The sequence below is a fragment of the Accipiter gentilis genome, chromosome 20 (assembly GCF_929443795.1).
Source record: "Accipiter gentilis chromosome 20, bAccGen1.1, whole genome shotgun sequence".
In the NCBI taxonomy this organism is placed as follows: Eukaryota; Metazoa; Chordata; class Aves; order Accipitriformes; family Accipitridae; genus Astur; species Astur gentilis.
This window is the reverse complement of record NC_064899.1, coordinates 10,406,876-10,426,441: the sequence shown is the minus strand read 5'-3', so window position 1 is coordinate 10,426,441 and position 19,566 is coordinate 10,406,876. Positions and strand designations below refer to the sequence as shown.

Genomic DNA, 19,566 nt, shown 5'->3' with positions numbered 1-19,566 from the left:
AGCTAGCTGCTTACCAGCCAGCCAGCTAAAGCCTACCCAGCCTAGCTGCAATGCACGGCACTGTGCTCACATTAATATTGCAACTACTAAGTCTACTGCACCATGTGGACGTGCTGCCTCTGATCTCTGCTGCCTTGAAGATTTCTACCCATCTTCCACTACATAATATAAACGTTCATCGGTCTAGCTTCCAACCTTGTTATAAACATTCATGTGCTACCTTGGACAAGTCACTGAAATGCACAGTAACAAAAGGATTCAAGACATTGCAGCAGAACAAAGTGCATTTGCTTTCGGCAAACTCTGCCCAGTTCCTGCTGCTTTCTTGTAACCTTCTCTCTGCATCCTCTGGAACTCTGTTCCTCTCTACTATCTTTCAGACTCTCTAAGCAATCCAGGAGACTCCTGGACTGCATGAAGGATAACTTCTTAGGCCACGTAACAGACAGCCCTACCAGAGGCAATGTGTTGCTGGACATGTTTGTCACCAATGTAAGTGAGCTAATCAGTGACATCAAGACTGGAGGCAGCCTGGGCTACAGTGATGATGCACTAGTGGAGTTCGCAGTCCTGAGGGATATGGGGCAGGTGAAGAGTAAAGTCAGGACCTTGAATTTTAGGAAAGCAAACTTCCAGCTGTCCAAGGAGTTAGTCAATAGGACCCCCTGGGAAACTGCCCTCAGGAACAAGGGAGCAGAACAGAGCTGGCAGATCTTTAAGGATGCTTTCTATAGAGCACAAGAGCTCTCAATTCCCATGTGTAAGCATCAGGAAAGGAAGGCAAGACACTGTCATGGATGAGTCAAGGCCTGCTGGTCAAACTAAAGGGCAAGAAAAGTCCAAGCAAAACAAAAGAAGGAATTAATTCATCGCTTCCCATTGGCCGGCAGATGTTCAGCCATCTCCAGGAAAGCACGGCTCCATCAGGCATAAGAGTTACTTGGGAAGACAAATGCCCTAACTCTGAACATCTCCCCCATTCCTCCACCAGTTTTTATTGCTGAGCATGACATCATATCCCTTTGGTCAGCTGGGGTCAGCTGTCCCGGCTGTGTCCCCTCCCAACTTCTTGTGCCCCCCTAAAGCCGCCTCGCTAGTGGGGTGCTGTAAAAAGCAGAAGAGGCACTGACACTACGTAAACATTGCTCAGCAATAACCAAAACATCCCTGTGTTATCAACACTGCTTCCAGCACAAATCCAAAACACAGCCCCATACTAGCTACTATGAAGAAAATTAACTCTATCTCAGCCAAAACCAGCACAGACAGATATCCTGGGAAGAAAGAGTATACAGATGCTGCCCAGTTGTGTAGGGAGGGGGTCAGGAGAGCCAAAGAGCAGCTGGAGCTGACTGACAAACTGGTAACAATGAATGAGAAGGCTGAGGTACTCAACAACTTTCCTGCCTCAGTCTTCTCTGGCAACCTCTCTTCCCACACCTCTCAAGTGGATGGACCACAAAACAAGGACTGGGGAAGCAAAGTCCCTCCCCCTCTGTAAGAGAAGATCAGGTTCGTGACCACCTGAGGCACATGAACATACAGAAGTCTATGGGACCTGATGAGATGCATCCCAGAGTCCTCAGGGAATTGGCTGATGTAGTTGCCAAACTGCTCTCCATGATACTTGAAAGTCATGGCACTCAGGTAAAGTCCATGGTGACTGGAAAAAGGGAAACATTGCACCCATTTTTAATAAGGGTAGAAAGGAGGACCCTGGGAACTACTGACCTGTCAACCTCACCTCTGTGCCTGGGAAGATCATGGAACAGATCCTCCGAGAAGCTATGCTAAGGCACGTGGAGGACAGGGAGGTGATTCAAGACAGCCAGCATGCCTTCACCAAGGCAAATTTTACCTGACCAACCTAGTGGCCTCCTACAATGGAGTGACTGCATCAACTGACAATGGAGTCATAGAATCATTTAGGTTGGAAAAGACCTTTAAGATCATCAAGTCCAAAAGAACTACTGATGTCATCTACCTGGGCTTCTGTAAGGCCTTTGACACAGTCCCCCATAACATCCTTCCCTCTAAATTGGAGAGATATGGATTTGATGGGTGGACTGTTTGGTGGATGAGGAATTGGTTGGATGGTCACATCCAGAGAGCAGTGGTCAACAGCTCAATGTCCAGCTGGAGATCACTGACAAGTGGTGTCCCTCAGGGTTCTGTACTGCGACCAGTACTGCTTAATATCTTCATCAGTGACACAGACAGTGGGACTGAGTGCACCCTCAGCAAGTTTGCAGATGACACCAAACTGAGTGGTGTGATTGACATACCCGAGGGATGGGATGCGATTCAGAGGGACCTGGACAAGCTGGAGAAGTGGGCCCATGTGAACCTCATGAGGCTCAACAAGGCCAAGTGCAAGGTCCTGCACCTGGGTCAGGGAAACCCCCAGTATTAATACAGGCTGGGGGATGAAGGGATTGAGAGCAGCCCTGAGGAGAAGGACTTCAGGGTGCTAGTGGATGGAAAGCTGGACATGAGCTGGCAGTATGTGCTCGTAGCCCAGAAAGCCAGCCGTATCCTGGGCTGCATCCAAGCAGCGTGGCCAGCAGGTCGAGGGAGGGGATTCTGCCCCTCTGCTCTGCTAAGACCCCACCTGGAGTGCTGCATTCAGCTCTCGAGTTCTCAGTACAGGAAAAACATGGACCTGATGGAGTGGGTCCAGAGGAGGGCCACAAAAATGATCAGAGGGATGAACACCTCTCCTATGAGGAAAGGCTGAGAGAGTTGGGGCTGTTCAGCCTGGAGAAGAGAAGGCTCCAGAGAGACTTTATTGCAGCCTGTCAGTACTTAAAGGAGGCTTATGAGAAAGATGGGGACAGACTTTTCAGTAGGGCCTGTAGTGAGAAGATAAGGGGTAATGGTTTTAAACTAAAAGAGGGCAGATTCAGATGAGATACAAGGAAGAAATTTTTTACAATGAGGGTGGTGAAACACTGGAACAGGTTGCCCAGCGAGGTTGTAGATGCTCCATCCCTGGAAACTTTCAAGGTCAGGTTGGACGGGGCTCTGAGCAACCCGATCTACTTGAAGATATCCCTGCTCATTGCAGGGGGGTTGGACTAGATGACCTTTAAAGGTGCCTTCCAACCCAAACCAGTCTACGATTCCATGATTTTAATCAAGTTGCAGGATTAGAGTTCACCACTGTGACTCTTCCCACTTCTTACCAGCACCCCCTGAGGCTGAAACCTAGTCTCTGTCCAGAGAGGCTCAGCTGCTCCCAAAGGATTGAGCAGTCTCTCCCTCCCACCAGGGTTTCACCTGACCCAGACACTCCTTTTTTAAAGGAAAATCAGTTCTCTAACTGAGAACAAATAGACAGGTACCAGCCATCACCCCACAATATATGAAATATTGAAGATGTTATTCATATCAGAGATTAATCCTCTTCGGGGTCCCAAAGGAATATTGCCCAAGAAGCTTTAGTGACAGATTATCAAAAGAGAGAATGGGAAAGAAGTAATAAGTGTCAAATAGAAAGAGAGGGAGAAGGAATAATCTAACACCCCATCTTATTCCCAGAGGTTGATGATGGCTGTGAAAGTATAGGACAGATGAATAACAGCATTGTACTAGAAAATGCTGGTCCCTCCGAGAACTAAGTGCTTAGATATTGCCTCATAGTGGTGATTTCCATTTCTAATCAGCCAATGATTTCAGCCCTCATTATCCATTCATTACATTTTTTACTCTGTTTTTTCTACCTTTACCTGTGCTCTCATCCTTGAAAGAACTTTCCATAAAACCACTTCTCAGTGGAAACTTTTCTTGATGTAAAGCTTATAAAAACCTTAGCAATGGCTAAACAGCTGGTAGATATGGCTCCAGATGATCATACGGACAAATACTTTTTCTATTTCCTTGTGTTTGCCTGTGTCTGACTTTCAAAGGCCACAGGTTCTCTTGGCAAGGCTGATCTTTGAGACAGTTTGTACACTGTTTAGCACAGTGGGACTGTAATCTCTAGGCTAGAAAAACTAGACAACTTTGCAATGCAAACATGTAATAACCACTATCACAGTGCCAAGCACTGGTATGTCACGCCTCTTTGGCCTGTTACACCTACTTAGGCTGCAAAAGGTGAATGAAATCAGCTGGATGTCAACCATCACACGTTATCATTCCACCCTGTGTAAACACTCCTAGACGTAATCCCTAAACCTCTGCAGAAATGCTGGGAGAGACTGAATTGTTATCTCAAGCTATTTGTCTCAAAGGTTGTTTGTTGTGAGAGACTGGACTGTCATCTCAAGCCATTCATCTCAAGGATTGTTTGCTGTGACTTATCCCAGAGATGGCTTGTTTAAGCAGAGCACTCCTCTGTCCATAAGAACCATTACCATGCCACTGAGGCATCCACGGGAGGAGACAGGCTGGAGCTGGAGAAGCACGCAGCAATGTGGAGATTAACACTGTCATGGAAACTGTAGTCTTTGAGATAAGGTACTGGTTTCTGGTGTTGATCACACAAAGGTCCTGTGATAGACAAAACCCGCAACGCATGAATAATGTATGAACAGTACGTATGTGCATGCATCATTGGACTATGCCCTATAAAAAAACGTGGAGACAAGCTGTGGTGCGCACCCATCACCGAAGAATTGAAGATTGAGGACCAATGGGACGCCTCTGGTGGTGACTATTCTTGCAACTCTATCCCAACTGCTTGCTTGATTTCTGCCTTTTCTTCCATTCTATCTTATCGCTACTATTTTCTACTGTTGATAACAAAAGCTCTTTCGGGTATACAGGATTTGACCTCATTTGTGTCTTAATGTCGCTACTGGGATATCGAAACCTTCCCCGACATTGGATCGGGACAAATGCATAGTGACCTGTTTCTTTTTTCTTTGAAACAAATAATCTTAATACTTTTTTGGTGTGTAACATATTACTAGTCCTAAACTGCTTGGTAGCTGGCATATTGTAACTAAGAGAAATGAGCATTTCTCCTCCCCTTCCAGACATCTGACTGTACTCCCTTTCCAATTAGATATTCAATAAACACATCTCATAAAATTCCTTTTTCCTGCTTGAGACTGAACATAATTAGAAGTGACTATTTTTAGTAAAATTTACCTTAGTGAAAGTACTAAGCACCAAACATCTGGAAATACCAATTTACCAACCTGATAATTTTTATAACCTTTCTAACAGACTTTCAATTGGTAGTTTGAAGAGCTTATTGTCAGCTGAGGATCTGTCTCCTATTGTTTCGTTTTGTTTTTCTTCCACAGTGTCAACAGCTCAATAAAACAATGAGAAGGGTTAGAACCAAACAGTCTCAGTATTAAGCCCTGCTGATGTAAGTGGGGGTTTCTTGGTTTAACTTAAATGGAGAAGTGAAATTGGCTGTTACCCTTTTAAACTCTGTAGTGAATTTGGGGACATAACAATCCCAAGCAATAAAGATTATCAAAAGGAATGTAAATGAAAACAATATCACATCATTAGATCTTTAGGTATTAAGTTAAAGTAATTAGTCTTCAACTCATAGTAACTATAATTTCACCACACAGCTCTGCTACAATGGTTTAATTAAACCAAATACCCACTAGATTTGAAGTCTTAATAAAGATGGAAAAGATCAAGGCCACAAAGTTTGAAAACTCTGAGAAAAGAATAAAACACAGGTGGACAGTGGCTCAAGTCTAAAAAAAGGTGCAGGAGAAATAAGTGACCAATTTTCTGTATCAGTAACCTATGAATCATGGAAGAGTAGCTATGTTTGAAGAGATGAATTGAATTTATGACCTTGCCTTGCTTCCAGATTCCACAAGAAGGGTTTCACCGTTCTTTCTTATCACAGGAAGAAATTTTTAATTAAAACAAAGCAAAACAAAACCCCAATAACAGCAGTAGAAGTGAAAGAATGAAATTATGACTCTTGTTCCAGTTATTTCCTCGCTCTTTGTGGTGCACTGCATTGCCAACAGTTTTCAGTTTTGTAACCACCACAATTCTTTCACTGGCTTTGCTGGGAAGAGATAAAAACAATCTTTAAAAAAAAACATTTCATCCCAAGTTAGCCAAGGCAAAAGATAACTTGAGACTTCTTAGACTAAGACAGTAAAAAAGCAGGCAACTATGGAAGTGGCAGAAGTTGGAAAAGGGAAGCTTGCTTTAAGTACATTGATCAAAAGAGATACAGCAGCTACAGGGCACAGGCTATTATCTTTTACAGTCTGGTTTGTTTGTTTGTTCTTTTAATAGCAAGTGGATAAAAATCCCACTCATAAGTTCCCATATGTTCAGCCAGAGCAGAGAAATATGCTGCACATAGATCTATTTCTGAAAATGAGGCTTTTATTCTCTACCAAATTTTTACACCTTATCCAACTGTTATGAACCCTTGCAGATACCTATAGTGATGCTTCAGACACAGTCATACAGAACTGTATCTATGAGCATAGAGAGTAACATCATGAACATATAAATGCCAAAAACTCTAAATGTGACCTGAAATTAACTCCCAGGCAACACACAAAGAGAATTCTCTCCATGTGGTCAAGTTTCTTTTTATTACTACCATCAGGAGTTTGCAGCTTGTATTATAGTTTGTGGAAACCTACCTTTGTCCTCTAAACGCTGAAAAAATCCACTCAAAAAAATTAAAGTGCTATTCTAACACTTAATTTCATATAGAATTATCTATTTCAATATGCTAAAAATGTTAGCGTGTATTACAAACTTTCCCATTCAACATCCTACTTATTTTTAATACTATTAAATAGATACATAGTCTTTATATAAACCAGTGGTCCAATGTAATTTCACACATCACCAAATTACGTATGTCCATCTTCTTAGTATTTTATTTAATCAATTTTCTCAGTACATTGTTTTGAATAGTTTTGGTTTGGGGTGGTTTTTTTGGAGGGGTGGGGGTCAGGGTGGTCGTGGTGTTCTTTTTTCTGTATCTTAGTATTATTTCTTTAGAAATCTTTACTACATATTCTGGCAGATTCTGTAACTATCTTCATGGAACTACAATAAAATGAGTAAATTTCTATGGAGGAGTAAATCTATTCAAGTAGAGATTAGCTGTATTTATACAAGACAATTGTATGTGTTGTATATTCTTGTATTGACTTGTAAGAGAAAGGGTACAAAGGTAGAACTGAAAAGGCTGTATACATTTTGAAGAAATTACTGTATGGAGAAGGACAGAAAAAGTAACTCACTACCCTTAAAGTATGTATTTCATCTGGTTTACCATTTGGACTTCTACATACAGTAAATTTTTCATAAAGGCTACACTTCTACACTTGCTAGCTAGGCATGAACCCAGCTAGAAAAGCATATCCTCACCATGCATCAATCTAAAGAAATTTCTTTGTTTGTCAACAGATTTTAAAAGCACATTGTCCAGCCCATACATGAGATGGTCTCAACCAGTAAGATATTACTCTTGGGAAAAATCAATGGATGCTTTTGTTGCCTTAAGACTATGCACAAGAACTCCTTAAGTTCAATTAATGACATTCACAGCTACATGCTATGCCATACAAAGTAAACTTTGTACAAAAAATGAGCAATGCAAATGCTCTGTGTCCCTCTGGTTGCTGTTGTCTGGGAAACTTTTTTTTTTTTTTTTAAAGTATGCTGTCTTTTTGCCTCACTTACACTTTAATTCTTCACTTTTCTAGATTCCTTTAGTCCACCTCACCCTAAATAGTTCCTTTAGAAAGGAAGACATTTTAATGTCAGTTATACAGGAAACACATTCAAATCAGACTCTTGATAGTATTCAGTAAAACAGTACCCATTACCATGAATTGCTTCCCATACAGTAGTTGAAAAAAATATTTGAATAATTCTGTCTCCCCAAACTCACAAAAAGTTTAACTATGCAGATACAGTAAAACTTCCTCTTGCTTTTCTTTTCATGAAATTAAAGCTAAAAAGAATACCTTTCCTTTCTTATCCAGAACATTTAAATAGCAGGGATAAGCGGCTAGGCACAATTCATTATATTTAACTAGTAAGAGAAGTCAGTACTGTGTGTAGACTACAGTTCTGCATGCTGATGAATACTTCATCAAAAGAATTATCACTTAGCAAGATGGTGAGGGCAATATATCAATTATCAAAAATAACTGTATTCTAATCTGGGGCTTTGCATTATTTAACATTTTCTGACACAAAATATATCTCAACTCCCTTTTTTATTCTGTGGCCATTAATCCCCTGATGTAGAACACAAATGCCAATGACATAGCAAAACACTGCCGAGATTAAGAATTAAATGAAAATCAATGTTTCAGCTGGCTGAAAAACTAACCTCTCTGGCTTGCTGAATGGTAAGACTGAAAATACAGTCCACGGTTCCATTTCATGTACAAAATTATGTTTGGCGGGTTTTTTTCCCCCAATTGTTTCAAAGGAAGCTCTGATGAGTTGAAAAAGAAAGGTAAAGGAAAAAAATGCATGAAAATTGGTTTCAGTTTTACTGAAATAGATTAGAACATCTCTAGGTCAAGCATCACTTGCATTAGCACTACCTGACAAGCTACTTTTGCTGAAACTAACTTTGCATGCATAATTAATTATTCAGGACTCTCTTTTCTTCTTTTCTGAATATTATTTGGATGCTAAACGGAGGAATTTATTCATGTGTCCTGGTTAACAACTGGGGAATTACTAGAAAGTGGCAATTACATTAACTAACTGCAAATCTTATAAATCTCCATGACTGTCACTTACTCTGATTTTGACATGTCTGATATGACACTTTTTCACTGGGAAGTGGAAATATAAAATCTTTTTTAGCCTGTAAAAGCTTTGTGCTCTATGGCTGAAAATCCAGCAATAAATTAGGTGCACATGACCCATCTCAAATCTCTGCAGAAGCTTCCCTGTAACATCCTTGAATGCAGATGACCTCTGGGGTTTGTACATTAGAGTTCTGTTTGAGTTTGCTTGTTAATATGGTCCATAGGTTCTCTGCACCTATGTATGAGAACTCCTCCTCTACTTTGTCCTCTTAAATAAAATAAAATTCTCATCAGAAATCTGCAGAGGAAGCCTTTGAGACACCACCAAAATAGTTTGAGATAACATCTAGTGGCATGAATTGGAGTGTACACTTATATAGGAATACCCATTACTGTCAAATATGATGAGTCAGTGGAAGTGGCACTAATTTTAATGTTGCTAAAATTCCCTCTTCCCATTTCCTCTTTATCACCTTGTGTCCAGGGATAAATATTAATAGGAAATACACTCCAAGAATGCACACTGCAAGCTAAAAAATTTAGGTTCATTGGAGGCCAGACTAACATTAAACAGCTTTCTGTAAGAGTGTATCATCAAACTGTACCTATTACCTCTGGAAGTAGCCTGTGGTATTAAGCAAGGGCTTAATTAAGAAGCCAGTTTAGTATATATGTGAACAAGGTAAATTCTACCAGATGGCAGAAAACTTGGATATTTTGGCACTAGTTTAAACTTTCAGATGTAAAAAGCCGATGCTGAAATCCTGCCTTTTTTTTAAATTTGATTTCTAGGTCTGCCTGAGGCATTACTTCAAAGCTATGCAAAACTTACACAGTACTGTAGACGTGCACAGGAAAGAGTTGCTTTGCACCCCCAAATACTGCCAAAGCCTTATACTGAACACTGCACGCCTCCACTGCTGCATTCCCTCCTTCACGTGAGACTGAGACAAGTAACGCTACATATTTTCTAAACCAAAAAAAAAAGACAACTGGCCTCACCATGCTAAGGCTTGCATAGACACCTGTCCGTTGGAGCTTCCAGAGCTTTGCTAGTCACCTGGTAAGTACCCTCACTACCAGCATTATTGAAAAGCTGCTGAACATTAAGTTTCTATGTCAAATCCAACTGTGTATTGCAAGATAGATTTCAAAGCAGTGCGCCACAAATGGCATCTCATAGATGTACTTCTGAAAAGATTTGCTCAGGGAAGCTATGCTGGAATGTCCTATAAACGCAGGCTCCAACCATTTTGCTTCCAAGTAGAGTTTGAGTGGAACTTAGGTTTATCCTTTTCCATTTTAACAATCATTTCTCCTTGCACTAAACCTGTTTTCTTCTCAAGTAACATGTATTTTATCATAATGTACTTTGCATAAAATATCAGTGAAAAATTCTGCTTGATTTGTTTTCAAGCAGTTTCTGTTTTATCAGGATAACATCACTGGTTTAGGCAAGAATCTACATGTACAGACTACTGACTCTACCACTTTGCAAGTAAAATTATGTGGATTCAGCAGAATGAAATCCTGCACCAACACATTTCCCTAAGAATCACCTAATTTCCCTCCATGCTCTAATTTTTGTCTCCTTCCCCATGACATGAAAGCACATTAGAAATAATTCCATATGCTTTGAATAATGCAAAGCCTGTTTTATCCTTCCCAAGCATATGGAACATATCAAAACGTTAGCAAAACTGTATTATGTTCTTAAACACCTTTAAGGGAACGCAGTGCGCTTTTGTAAATCCCATACAGAAAATACATGTAAAATTACATTCTGACCTAAGAAAATCACAAGCAAAAACCCCCTCTGAAGTTCTGCTTCATTGTTCCATGAAGGACTGGAATCCTTCTGCACAAACAGTGCATTGAAGTTGCCTAATTTTTAATAAAGTAATAAAGGCAAATGGCACATGAATAAAATATTAATAGCTAGATGTGAAAGATAGGCTTATAAATAAATATAAATATTTATGTACTTGTATCTGACTAGATAGTTAGTGAACAAATTACTAGGGAAATAAAATTCTATATTTTTGTGATTAACATAACACAAAAGGAACAAGAAGAACAGCAGTACTTCTAGAAAACCATTCTGTTGATATAGTTATCATCACTACACCTGATTTTAAACTATTATCTTTATTGTGTTTGCTGCACTGGGGAAGAACACAGTTCCTACAGTGAAGCAGTAGTTTTCAATTTTTACATTTTGTCACAGAGAAAATTTATGCCGTCCGCAAAGAACTTGTTTATTTTATTACCATTACACTACATGGCAGAGGATGAAGTTACTCAAATTATTTTGTTACATATCTTAATGTGGGCACTGTGGAAGAGTTTCTTGAATTAAGCAACTCGGCTTCCCTGAGATGTGCTTTCTTATGTAGTCGAGTTTTAATAAATCTCTTAAAAAAAATTTTGAACTACAAGGCAGCTCACTAAGGACAGTTCTTTCCATGCATCATCTTTGCAAAAAAATGCCATTTTTAATGAAGTTTTCTAGATAACATAGATGGATATTGAAAATAAATAATTTCAAGGTTTGTTTTCATTAGAATATACACTACTTTTCACATACCCATCGTGTTCACTCATTCATACGTATTTCTCTTTATTTTCTGCCCCTTCCGTTTTCTCTATTTTCAGGCCCTCCACAGAAAGCAATCTTAGTAACATCATGAAGGAAAAGCTACATCTTCCAGCTAGGAAGCATGAGATTTCCCACATCAAGTTGAGCCCTCTGCTATCAGAGGCAAACCCCATTATGTACTTTCATCCATAGTCAGATACTCCAGTTGCTAGTGGTAAACAGTGGCTTCAAATTTGCAAAATCAGATGCTATTCCGACTCTTTTCTACAGAGCATTTCAAATGTTAACTTTATTTCTAATAGTGCTTTCTACTCCACTTCTAACACTTGAATGTTTTGGTCTTTTTAAGTTCATTTGCTTTAAAAAGAAAAGAACAGAAAAAAAAAAACCACAACATTTTCAGTTCAGCATGTTCTGACGCTTGAAAAATACAGATGTAGAACACTGAAGCTGTTGGTATAATTCTCTCTCTCTCAAAAAAAGGTAAAATTAATACTGGAGTACTAGAAATACATCCATGGTAAATTAAGGTACCATACTCAAGAAGATTTTTCCTATCAGTTCTTTGCTGGAAACAGCACTATGCAGTTCAGCTTAAACTTGCCTCGTGTGCCAGGAGCTCGCTCCCACCTTTTAAGAGATCCTGTCAAGAAACTACTGATGCCTTTTCTCCACTCCTTACTTCAGCTACTTGCACCACCTCAATCTGACACACAAAAAGAATGACACAAACATTTCTGATTATGCTTTTGGGCAACTTATGGGTACTGCCTTAAAGAGAAGATGAATTTGGTTTGCAATAATTGATCAGCTTTGCTGTGAAGTACATACTTAATCCTTTTAGCAACTAAACTCTGTCAGGGGCTGGAAATGCCCCACTGTTCACACCCTTAATCAAGGAATTACCATTCATTGATAAGTTTTATGTTATGAATTCCAGAAGAAGGTTCTCTGCTGTCTGAAAGCATATGAGCACATCATGATGGTTCCCCAACCATGAAGTACAGGTTCTAGTATTTAAGGTTAATGAATATTTTCTTGGATTCCGATTATAGTTCTTAACTTTAGTATTTTATTAACACATATTTGAGGTGGTTGTGGTTTTATTTCATTTCATTTTTTGGTAAATGTACATACTTAGGTGTGTAGTAAAAACCCTATTTCTTCCTTCAATACACAAATTATTTTATCTTGGTGTATAACATCGTTGGCATTAAAATATGATTTTTTAATAACAACATTATGAAATAAATTAATTTTTATCTTGTTCCAGAGCATTTCACAAGCAAGCTCAAATTAGTTTCACTGCTAAACACCAAATAGACTGATAACAATTATTATTAAAGAACAGGTTTATGTTGTTAAACAGTACACTTTTTGAAGAACTACTACAAAAATAATCAGCTCCAGATGGAGTAAATTATATGCCTGAGATGCTTATACTTCCAGAGCCTTTACTTTAGATTTGAGCTTGGGTTTGGGCGGTTTGGTTTTTTTTTTGGTTGCTTGGGTTCTCTTTCTTTTTTTTTGTTCTTTTTTTTTTTATTTTGGGGGGGGGGGGGGGGGGGGGGGGGGGTAATTCCTCAATTGCAACTTCTCATTCCCCTAAGGTGAACAGCGAAAAATGAGTAATTTAAGCACGTAAATATATCTGAAGTTAGACAATACAGTATTTACATAATTTGAAACAACAAATACAATGAGATTATACAGTACATGTATTTTAGATTTCCTCCGAGTCAGGATAATTTTCATTATATTTTTCAAGTTTTCCTTTCAGTTATTTTCAGTTTGTCATCACAATAAAATGTTTCTTAAGGAAGTGCATTAACTGTATGAAATGGAAACGTAAAAACCTAGGGGCACAATTCTCTTTTTAATAAATAGGACTGCATTGCCAATATGTTGCAGAACGTTTCTGCAGCCAGCAGTAATTCAATTTTGATTAATCATGTCCTGGATAAGAACTTAAGCTAGCTGATTTCAGCCTAACCTTTGGAGGAAACCAGGCATTTTCAACGACAGTTGCCACCCTGGAGAAGTATGAGTATTTAGCATTTCTCTTTCTGATTCAAATCCATCTGTTGCTTGTAGAGTACTGAACCCTTGTACTGTGGAGATCTTGATGAACCTCAGCCTAACAAACACTATCCATAAGGTTGGCATGCATTTTCATTAACCGAGCCTTATCACATTCCCAACAGCCTTCCCAGCCCCAGGTGTAATAATATATAAAATACAGAATCCCCATGAATTCCCTGGCTGAAAAAGTGAGGTATCTGGCAGATGATGAGATATCTACTAGAACCCTTATGGATTTATTCAATTAAAAACAATACTATAAGATTCTTACTAAGGTCTGTGAGGAGAAGGGAATTCTATTTGGGATAAGCAACAAAGTGCTTTAGGTTTAAAAACCTTAATTTGTTCGATACATGGTAGAAGATTAACACCTTTGCTGCAGTACAACTGTTTTATGCTCTTAAGTAAGTGGACTGCGGAAAATGCAACACCTGCTCTTTGATTATTTGCAGATGGGGTGAACCTGTCTGTTCAGATAGTGGGAAAACTTTGGTAAATTCTAGTATCTTACAAGATAAAACAAAAATGTAAACTGGCACTGTAACCTCCTCGCCAAACACTCTAACACTCCATGGATTTAATTTTGCAAAGAACCTGAAAAAGAAAGGTGCCTTTTTAAATCTTTTGATGTGGCTCAAGCTCCAGAGAATGAGACATGTTGATGTTTACACAGTTCAGCAGTGAATGGCCTCGATTACACCGAAGATCAGGAAATTTATCTGAGCCTTGGCTGAAGTACAGGTAGAACAACACAGAAAATTTGAGCCATACCAAAACTAAGGTCCAGTACTGCCCAGAAATAATTTGAGTTCCCAAACCTCTATGCTTCCCCTGCATCTGTAACTCTAGCTGTACTCATTTCAGGAGCAGCTTCTGTTAGAGAATATGTAAAAGCTTTAGGCAATCAACAAAGTAAACATCAACACTGTTGTTAGGAAGATGAACATTATCCCTTTGTTAGATGAGGAAATGAGACCCACAGCATTTTAAGTCATGTAACATTCACAATGTCACCTGCAGCTGAGGACAAGCCTTTGCTACCACATTTTTGCTCCTCATGGAGCCAAATCATTCACTCCTAGTGAAAACGTAAGAGAACCCCGTGTAGACATCCACTGCAGAACTATCATTTTTAGGTGGTCAGTACAACGGCGCTGCATAATAAAATCCTAGTGGTAGGATCCCAGATGCTTTCACCACTGCTGTTCTTCCATCTCTTTTACTGAACAAAACCAAACCACCTCCGTTCTCTTTTTCCACTGTGTCTGAATGCTTTCACACACAGCTCATGTTCTCCCACCCGGAAAGATAGATAAACACAAGCCTCTTATGTTAGTTACACTGTCCTATCTTGTTCTGACAGACATACATGCCCAGACTGTAAGGTCTCCTTCTGCTAGTTCTGGCCTAAAAGTTGCATTTGGAAATAAAAAAAATGAAACGTAGAAATGAAGTTTAGGTTGAGAGTGGCTGAGGATACACAGCCACATACATCTGTTCCTGGCAAGAGAGGAATACGGTATTTCCCCCAGCTTCCAGAAACTCTGCTTATCTGGTGCACAACACTTAGTTGGGAGGCTTAGGCCTTTCCAACAGTTCTGCACCCAAATCCCCCCAAAAGGTAGATGGAGTGGGTTTTTTTGACTTCTTAATGAGGAAAAAGCCAAACAATTGTGAATTTGCCTCAGGTGCTTCATGGAATAAGAATGACAAAATACACACTCAGATTGCAGCCAGTATGAAAGAAAGATCAATTAATAGCCAGATGTGGAATATTATAAATCTAGTCACATGAAAATAATGATATGTAGTCTGATGTCTCGAGATGTTTACCAGATGCCTCTAATCTTTCTATATTGACACTGTGAGTTAATCCTCCTGCTTTCGAGGAAGAAAGCTACTCTTCCAACAGCAAGAACACTGACTTCCTGGATATAAAGCCATACGTAATTTATATCATTTTCTCAGGTAAATGTACAGGCTGGAAAAGCTGTAACTTGACTCATCAGAAGCAGCCCACTTTTTTATCATTCAAGTCACCAATTCTGCATGGTATGTACACCGTTTGGGAAGCGGAGCTAGGTGTATGACAGGAAAAGACTGTTATACAGCTCCTTTTCCTCTGTGTTGGACTGCTTCATGCTTTGCCATTTTAACTGACTTGCTGTAAACCTGCTCATTAAACGGGGTCAGGTTTATAGATAAAAGGAGGGGCAGAACCGAAAGGAAAGTAGACACCAAATCACTCCCCCCCACCCCTGCCTTTAGCATTATATGAAGTTGCCTGTGCATCTGCATGTCTCTCGCTGTTCTTGTATTTTGTTGCAGGTAGCCTGTGGGACCACTTGGGTTCAAATACTCAAGGGTTAAAGGGCAGCGGAGGGTGGGTGAGCAGAAAATAAGAATCTTTGAAATAACTCCGGACAAACCTATTAAGAAACATCATCAACATTCAAACATAGCCTTGATAGGTGTAACTGTGTTTTCCAAGTGTATTTGTCTGTAATTTTGGCTACGTCATTTAGTCACATATCTCAAAAATCTCTACTAAAGCTTTGATAAGGGATAAGTTGGGGTTTTCTCCAATAGCAGAGATGTTTTTACAGTAAACTAAGAGTGTTACAGAATTTCTTCACTTGAGGAGTTATGGGGGGGGTAAAAGAAACTTACAGACAAGGGAGACAGAGGAGAGTATTAAAAAAAGACAACACAGATGTTGTTTTGATGGATAAAATAACCATCTTATTGAACAGCATGGAGAACAACTAGCAATAGAAGTTTCAGAAATAAGCAAAACATTTTTTTTTGCTGTTAGGAAAAATTAAACTAGAATGCACACCATACTGATGGGGGGGGCGGGGGGGGGCCCGGGAAAAAAAAAAATCAAGAAGTGATGAATGATCAAGTTTCCTCTCATCTTTTCCTTTTTATTTTTTTTTTTTTTAAATTAACTCTTCTTAAAAAACTGGGAAACAAAGGACAGTTATTTTGCATTCTAATATAAAGTCATTCTGTAGCCACAGAGAGAGCGTTTTGCTCTTTTACTCCAGATCTGAATTATAGACATTAATGCACAGTCACAATAAAGGCTGTTTTGGAAGACTTTTCTTTAGCTGCAAAATCTGCCTTGGACATTTTAAGAAGTCTTACCTTTTTTTTTTTTACTTCACTGAAAAAATGCACTTAACATATAATACTACTATGTTATAAAACTGCACACATTTTTGAATTCCAGTAGAATTTCTGTTTAGATTTTGATATTAAATACAACCTAGTTACATGCCGTTAATATTGGTTTACATCAGCAAGCTAGAGCTCAGGTCCCTAACTGGTCCAAATATCAACCAGGAAAAAATAGTTAACAAGTCTATAACATTCCATGATTTTAGTTCATTATACACTGTATTATATTATTATATTCTAATTTTATTTTTTGCTTTGAATACAGCCAGCTAACCTTTTCCTAAACTCCAAGGAAATTTGACATCTAGGTTTTTTTCTTCTTTTTTTGACAAAAATTGTCTGAGATTGTATGAGTTTCTAGACTTATTTTTTTCCAGTCAGTTTTAAATTACCAGTACCTTGAGTACTTAGATCAGTAGGTGATTACAGGAAGATAAGGAAGACAGCACTGCAGGTGATTTCCTGGATCATTACTTCCACAGTTCCGTTATTATTGGCAGAGCTGCTCAACAAATAAAACTGATTATCACACATATATTACACATAGTTATGAGTGCTCAACCATTAAACTTTCAAAAGGAAAAAAAAGTCCTTAAGTTTGACTTGCAAATATGAAGGCTAATATTTTCAAATTAATCCTGCCCACTGAAGTCCCCAGGAATTTTTCATTTACTGCAGAGGGATCCAGATTGTATCCTAAATTAGATGATAGCAAAACACACTCTCCCCATACAGAAGAATTGAGAAATTTTGGTTATGCTTTTTACAAAGTTTCCATACACCTTCAACAGTTTCTATGAGGAAAGTAACAGGTACAAAATAGGAATATATGTTTTGAGCCCAGAAGAATTAGGCAATGAGTTTGCATTAGCATACATGTTGCTGAGCTGCTTATTTCAAACTACAGAATTAAACCTTTTCTTTAGAATTGATCTTTTATTGAATCAGAGAAAGTGCAAGAACACCAGTTACAGTGGAATTTCTGATATTTGAATCAATGGCAGCTTTAGTCCAGTTGCCTTTTGTGAAACAGTTAGCATGAGAGCTATCTGCAGAAAATAAGTTTACATTCCCTTTGTGACTTCTCTGTCCTACCTATGAATTTCAAAGGAAAGTTTATCTTTTTAATTTTATTCTCAGAAATAGGTCACAGTGACTTCTAGAAGGCTTAGCATTAAGAAATCACTTTTCCTTTAGGAGATACAAATCTTAATGAAGAGAGCCAAAAATGTCTTACTCTTTAGAATAGGTTTATTACTGATTTATCAGTTCATTATCCTCCTAATTTCCCCATTTATAAATCTGGAAAATCTGATTAACTCTTGGACTATCCTCATGTCACTGTCTACACGATATTACATTAAATCCTCTGATGACTTACTAAGATCATTTCCTTGACTTTCCTGAACTCTACAGATATTTTACATGCCCTGAGGTAAAAAAAAAAAAAAAAAAAAGAAAAAGAAAAAGAAAAGAATACAATAGTGTAGATTCAAGGCAAATGAACCCTGAAACTATTTAACACCACTGAGCAAACAATCCTGAAAACTTTAGAAATTCAGTTTAAATAACAACAATCATGGTATATTCCTAGGGATGTTCATACACTGGGCCTAAACCTCCCCACTATGTTGATATTAACATTTATTTGAAGGTATGTGTTACCAGAAGGTGTTAAATGCTATTTGTTCATCTAATCTCACATCTTCTCTAGTATGTGTCTTTCAGGAGTGGAAGAAGGGGAGGAGGAAAAGAGATAAATTTGCTTCAAAGCCAATGATATTTCCCCCTTCCCCCATGATTTTGTAACACTATTTGTTAAAACAAAGCCCGTTCTTCTATGAGAAGACAAAGGGGTAAAATGTCTTGGTGGTCCAATACAAATACATTTTAAGAATTCTTTTTAACAATTCTTTATCATAAACAAGAACACACATTAGCAGCATACTTTTCACACTTCAGAATTACATCTAGTTTTTCAACCCAATAACTTAAGCTGCTACATTAAGCCTAAACAGCATAAGAAATTAGAGTCTTCTCAATTTATTTAGTTTCACTTCAGGGATGGTAAAGTGCTTTGCCAGCTTTTCCATTTTCACCAGTCTGAATAATTAATTGTTTCAAATGCCATTTACATTTTCTGATGAAAAGCAATACTTAAAATTTCATAAATAATAAGCATGCATAATTTGTGTTTCAATTACTGAATTTATAATCTCTGTGAATGCTAGTCAATGCATTGCTAATGTATTTTTGGCCAATAATTTCTAAATAGATGGCTTTCTAATTTATACTTTTTTCCTCTGGAAGTACATCTCTCAAGCTTTTTTTTCATCCCATAGGTGCAAATAAAAACAAATTCTTCAATGTACTGACCACATATATTTATATTTCAGGATTTATGGATAATCTACATTTTTAAAATACGATTATAGTCATACTTTCCCCTTCATCATTCTAGACCAATTGTTAAACATAAGATGAATTAAACTTCTTCTATTTTCATCTGTTAGAATTACACTGAAACCACCAACCAGAATGGAAATTAGAAACAAAAGCTAGAATTTGTTACAATGAATCTGATATATTCTACAAATATTACAGTCTTAGCTCTTCAGGCTTTCTAGCCAAAGATGACACCTCCCATCTTCAGTCTGTGGCTCTAAACCACTTACGGAATTACTGGAAGTAAAACCGGAAAAACATCTGCAAGTCATGCAGAAGTGCACCTACTGACATACAAAAGCAATAATTGCTTAAATATTCTTCTGTTACCTCCATCCCACAGCAGGAAGTTCTGCCTGCTTTTATATTTTTTCTCATGGTTTTAGAAAATAGTTGTTTTATAGGAAGGCCACCAAGAGACATCTAATCAAGGGATCTCCAAATCCATTATGTCTGTTTATAAATATATTAGGACTGATTCAGTAATTTGGAGGAGGAATAACTTAAGGTAATTAAACTTGT

The 19,566-nt window shown here is 38.3% G+C and overlaps 1 protein-coding gene across 1 annotated transcript in view; it reads left to right on the top strand.

Annotated features, from left to right (window-relative positions):
• Positions 1-15,628, top strand: part of DROSHA (drosha ribonuclease III) — a 1,047,543-nt gene extending 1,031,915 nt beyond the window's left edge. The window contains exon 33 of the mRNA XM_049823745.1: positions 15,618-15,628. Coding sequence (XP_049679702.1) covers positions 15,618-15,621 — 4 coding nt within the window. The 3' untranslated portion in view covers positions 15,622-15,628. The remainder of the gene's footprint in view (positions 1-15,617) is intronic.
• Positions 15,629-19,566: the final 3,938 nt, after the last annotated feature.